General features: G+C 42.9%; 1 protein-coding gene across 10 annotated transcripts in view; it reads left to right on the top strand.

Annotated features, from left to right (window-relative positions):
* The window catches only part of LOC106120371 (cyclin-dependent kinase-like 1), a 6,716-nt gene extending 2,602 nt beyond the window's left edge, over positions 1-4,114 (top strand). Inside the window, exons 4-11 of one of the 10 annotated variants that reach the window (XR_001228004.1) lie at positions 1,245-1,410; positions 1,790-1,861; positions 2,608-2,715; positions 2,829-2,971; positions 3,053-3,148; positions 3,240-3,371; positions 3,462-3,612; positions 3,974-4,050. Coding sequence is in view for 7 of the 10 variants with exons in the window: in XM_013315699.1 (XP_013171153.1) it covers positions 1,245-1,410; positions 1,790-1,861; positions 2,608-2,715; positions 2,829-2,971; positions 3,053-3,148; positions 3,240-3,371; positions 3,462-3,560 (816 nt within the window). In the remaining 3 variants the exon portion in view is untranslated. Of the gene's footprint in view, positions 1-1,244; positions 1,411-1,789; positions 1,862-2,607; positions 2,716-2,828; positions 2,972-3,052; positions 3,149-3,239; positions 3,372-3,461; positions 3,909-3,935 lie in introns of those variants that run through there. The other 9 variants (XR_001228005.1, XM_013315699.1, XM_013315701.1 and 6 more) reach the window with 9 other exon arrangements.
* The last annotated feature ends 1,629 nt before the right edge of the window (positions 4,115-5,743 follow it).

Here is a 5,743-nt window from a genome sequence, read left to right as displayed (position 1 = left end):
GATTATCGTAGACCTAGGCACGTCCTCGACTTTCAAGATGACGCAACTACCATCGCTCAGGCTAGGGTTAAACAACTTCGCAGTCACACCACACATCCCAGTCGCTGCCGGCTACGGCAATCATTCTCACGATATGGCCTCATAGCAGGCAGATTTTCACCTGTCAACGATAGAAGCGTAGCTGGAGTTTCTTCCGCCACTTCTTCTCCCAGCGCTAACGCTTTCCGAAGTGGTAGTAATATTAGATGCATCAGAACTAATAATAATCAGGAAACAGCAACCGATCAAGCCGAGGTTCGGCCCCGTCGGGCACCCTTGAATCGGAATGCTAAACGCGTATCGAGTGACAGCCCAAGCCGAGGCCCCCTCTCGGGGGCCCTTGAGCCCCGTCACTCCATGGAGCGTCCACCGAAGCGACCTAAGAGCTCGGCAGCCTCCCAATCCGGTAATAATAACGAAGTAACGGCCCGAGCCGAGGTTCCTGAGGGAGCCCTCGAGCTTAGTTACTCTTAAACGAGGTTTAGGCTAAGTGCCATCTGCGCTCGGCCACCTCAAGCCCGGTGAAGCTGTAAATGCCTCCTCAAGGCAAACAGTGGCAATCAGTCACAAAAAAAAAAAAAAAAAAAAATCGCAGATGTAATATGTAATGTGTAGGTTGCATCACAATGTTTTCCTTCACTGTAATAACGTCGGATAAATAAGATGAGAATCCGTTAAAACACATTGTTACATGGCGGGGATCGAACCTGAACATGTCGATTTCCGTCCGGTCCGGAGACTACGTACAATACGATAGGTGTGTATTACATTATTCAAATGTGTTTGTTGAGCAACTCGGCGAGCTCGACAAACCTCTACAGGTTACAGATACTCACCCTTCTCCTTTACAAGAACTGGATATCAAATATAAAGATCATTTACCTTATCTATTATATAATAGGTTGCAAGCGGTCACCTGATTTCGACGAAATAGTGAAGCGACCTCCTCCTTTAAGTCCAATTCCTGAGAAGACGGTACTTAGGCCGCCAGCACGCACACTCATCGAACGAAACACGGAATGATTTCCACTTTAAGCTGTCTTCTGTGTGGTCGTGGTAATGCATCGAGTGAGCCAAGCTACCAAAAACCTGTCTAAATAATGACCACAATTACACTATGCTCAGTTGAAGGTTACATCATCAAGTGTGTGAGATACCACTCGTGTGTGACAAAGGGGATAAGGTGTGTGTTTGTGTGTGTGCAGGGCTGCCCCGAGCTGCTGTCGAAGCAGATAATCTGGCAGACGCTGCAGGGTGTTGCGTACTGTCACCGACACAACTGCATCCATCGCGACGTCAAGCCCGAGAACATCCTGCTGACGGCCGACGGCGTCGTCAAGCTGTGCGACTTCGGCTTCGCGCGGATGATCAGTGCGTACGCCACGCTCACACGCCTCCGAACTTGTTATAATTAATATTTATGCAATGCTATAAAATTCCTCATTAATAAGGGTTGAGCTGTTACCCTCCCATCTCCAGCCACACACAAGTTGCGGCAGCTAGAGTTCCCCCATCTCGCCCGCCGCCAAACCATGCCCTATTATTCTCATCGACTATGTTTGGGCATGTAGGCTCCTAGGAGTAAACCAAATTTATTGCGGTTACGGTGTGTTCTTAAAATAAATCCATAAAGTTTTTATCACACGATAAAGATGCGGTCGTTCCTTTCACTGCGACCTTCAACCATCCATAAAAATCCCTTATCCTTGCCTTGTCTGCCTAAGTCCTGAGACAGCGGTGGCGTCCCCAGGTGGCAGCTGCTCTTCCGAGTACTCGGTGCACACCATGATCCCTTTCGGCGTGGACGTCAGGAAGAGAGCTAGTAAATGTCAATTCTGCGATATAATTATACAACGAAATCTAATTAGTTAGCCGTAGTTTCATTAGTTTATTAACGTTTAGTAAGTACGCACAAGGTGTGATAAGTTGAATTTGATAATACTTGCAATAAGATATTGTGATTAGGTAATATAGCATATGTAGCAATGCGATATAATATACACGCGTCGTTGCTCACGTGCCGCACTCTTTGAATTGGTTGATGGACTTGATTGCAACCAGCGGCAGCGGCAGCGGCGGCGGCGGTTGCCATCAACTCGTTGCTTAGTTATCTCATAAAGTATGTACATATACACGTATCTATGCATATGCAAAAAATGTCGTGTTTTGTAAAGTATTCATTAGCTACAACTAGCTAAAGCCCACGGAACTTCTGATTTGTGTTGCTAAACGAGATGTACACAGGTGGAGGGGTTATGTTAGCTCTTTCGTTCACTATTAGTATAAATATACGTATTTACTTATTACAAGTTTACAAATAATACTTAGGTCGCTGTATATATACTATAATGTAGTGATATTAGTATTCATTGCACTACAATTAATTATAAATGAATTAAATGAGAGGCCTAGAAGTCTATGTCTCTACACAGTAGCGTGATGTGTTTGCGATGCATACGCTGCATGCACAATACTGGAGACACTCGTGAGTGAGCCGCCAGCGGAACACACTACATGTAGAGTTGCGGTGTGGTAGTTAGCTGACTGGCCGTGCGTCTACATGCCCAGGCCCCGGAGAGAGCTACACGGACTACGTGGCGACGCGCTGGTACCGCGCGCCCGAGCTACTCGTCGGCGACACCATGTACGGCCCGCCCGTCGATGTCTGGGCCATTGGTGAGTCGCCGCAGTCACCTCCACTTCCACACTTAGTTATTGTTGAAATATTGTTTTCCGAAATGATCCTAATATCATCAGATAGAGGTGCATCTGTATCTGTGGTGTTACAGGGTGTGTGTTCGCGGAGTTGGTGTCGGGCGAGGCGCTTTGGCCGGGCAAGAGCGACCTGGACCAGCTACACCTCATCCGCTGCACGCTGGGCGACCTTCTGCCGAGACACATGACTATCTTCTCGCAAAATACATTCTTCCAGGTAAACTCTCCGCCCTCGACGAACCAGGCCGACAGAACTCACGGAGTGTTGTAATAACCTTGGTGGGCGCGGTGTCCGCAGGGCATGGCGCTGCCCGAGCCCGGTCAGCTGCAGCCGCTTGAGGCCAGGATCCCGCAGCGCTGCGCCAACAACGAACAGCTCATGGACTTCTTAAAAGTAATTCCCTATTGATTCTATTCTAATTTCTGCTAATGGTCTGCCTAAATGGTATATTTTGTCACACAATGCACCGCCTTGTCATATACAGAGGTGCCTGGACAAAGACCCGGTGTCGCGGTGGTCGTGCGAGCAGCTATTGCGGCACTCGCTCTTCGAGAACTTCCTTTTCAGCGTGCCTCCGCCCCCGCACCACGACTACGACAAGGCACGCCGGGGACAGGTATCAACTCGTTCATATGAAAATAACTTTCTCCTTGGAATAAATTTGTCCTTCCCCACGCACTTTCCTCACCCCGATCCTCCCCCGCAGCAGTCGGCGACTAAGCGACAATCGGAGTCAACTACCTCGCAGCAAAACTCACAGGACACGGCGAGTTTACAGAAAAAGAAAAGCAGCAAGAAAAAATGAATGTCCGCTGAATAAAATTGGGCTCCTGCTATGTTAGTGTCGCGATATTGCGGTTAGCAGTTACATTATACAGATTAAATTAATTATTAGTTAATTTTTTAAACTTGATTTACTCTTCGCTAGACATCGTCAGAAAAAAGTTTCCATAAAGATCGTTACGAACGGTACGACTGTTACATGCATGCTTGGTCAAATAGGGAAATCTAACGAAAACAACTACTTATAAACGTTGACTTAAGTGTACTAATATGAACGACAATGTACAGAATACCTATGATTCGCACTCGGACCAACGGAGGCAACCAATAAGGCCATCTAGGACCTATAATACCTTGTCAGCAAGTACGATCTGTGTTAATACTTTTGTGTGTGTAGCGGAGCGCGTGTTGGTGTGGTGCACTGTGCAGGTGCAGTCGTCGCCGCTGCTGCCGGCGCTGGCGTGCGGCCGCGTGGCTCCGCGCCACAAGCCGCCCGAGCGCGCGCATTTGCCCACCATCTGACGCCGCGCGCCGCTCGCCCCCCTGCTCGACTCACACACGCAAACGCGCACGCAATAAATTATACAGCAAAAGCATATATCTTTTCTTTATACCCGCCTGCTTTAATCAAATAATGATTGCCTGTATTCATATTTAAAATTCAATGCAATCATACTTGAGTATATGATTATTCAGTAAAAGCTCAGTCCTATTAGCCAACAAACACAGGAAATTAAAGTATTTTCACATCTATATAAGTAGATCCTCTCTCTATGGCATGATGCTGCTGTAAGAGAATTCTTATATGAATGGTGCACATCTTCACTTTTATTTGTACAGTAAACCAGTGCAGTTGAAACTGTACAGATAAATCGTACATCCCTAAAGTTTACTCATTTTGGCTCACAATGGCTATGACAGGGAAAGCTATTGTTGCTATATTGTTGACAAAAAAACCAAAAGGCAGAAAAAAACAGATTCAAGTAAAGAAAGGATTAAGGACATTCAAATAAAACAATGCAATTGGTTATAATTTTTTACTCAGTTTCATCTCTTATCTTCTATTTTTTTTGTAACACTGCTACTTCAAAAGTTTTATTATTAAATTTAGCAGTTTATTTTTTATAGTTCAATTGTGTTTGCTGTAACATCTGTTTACATATTGTTCTGTAAATGTAGGACTGCTGGTAATAAATTTTTATCCCTCTAACATCTTTTAACCTAATTATATACAGTAATTAACAATCTTCTTCGTAGTTAAACTTATCTCAGTCCTTTTTGAAGAGCTAAAATCATAATTTCTACATTTAACTTCTCATTTATTATTTTAACAATTAATACCTAGATTATTGCTATCACGAATTTTGAATAAGATTTGTTGTCTCATTCGTTGTTTTGTGGTATTTCAATGACTGGGTTTGCTTTTCTACCTTGCGGCCTTTATTTTCTAAATTTATCTTAACTTAATTTTGTCAAATTAAAAAAACAATAGTTAAATATTTTCAGTATTAGAAAAATAACCTTACCGAGGCAAAAGGCAATTTTTTCCTATCATCAGGACCAACAAGGTAGTCAATACCTTGCAATTTAGCCCAGCCATAATGTGCTCCTATAATAGCTGGGACCATCACGACCACCACCAAATTTTTAGAAAAAAATCGTTTTACGTTCATGGTTAGTCTTCACGTGATAACTAACTCTTAACAACAATAGTATTTTATTTTATTTTTAGGTTATAGTTCTTTGCATAACATTTATGTCCAAAAACAAACATTTCATTCTGTCAATGTCAATCAACGTTATGTCGTTATGTCAATGTGAAGTGTTGTTTTGGATTTAAAATGGAATTGAATAGACATTGAAACTTTGGAACTCTATAAAATTGATAATCTGAAGTCAGATCACTGTTCACATGTGATGATGAGGATTGTTCACACGTACTTTTATGTTTTGATTTACTTGTGTTTTTTTTATAAAACACTAAACACATGTTGTTACTGAATGTAAGTGTTAAAGGTGAAATTTAGTCTTTAGTAAAAAACAGTTCAACATAAGAAACGCTTTCTTATAATTAGGTCATATTTTATATACTCTTTGAATTTGGTAACAAAAATTAATGAGACATGAGTCTGAGATAATTTTTGGTTAAAAGAAACACTAAAACGGAACGTTAAAAAGTCTGTTCTCTATTACAGGAGGAAATGT

Source organism: Papilio xuthus, unplaced genomic scaffold (genome assembly GCF_000836235.2).
Source record: "Papilio xuthus unplaced genomic scaffold, Pxut_1.1 DF826961.1, whole genome shotgun sequence".
Classification (NCBI taxonomy): domain Eukaryota; kingdom Metazoa; phylum Arthropoda; class Insecta; order Lepidoptera; family Papilionidae; genus Papilio; species Papilio xuthus.
Note: the sequence above shows the minus strand (reverse complement) of the source record. Positions and strands in the feature narration are given on the sequence as shown.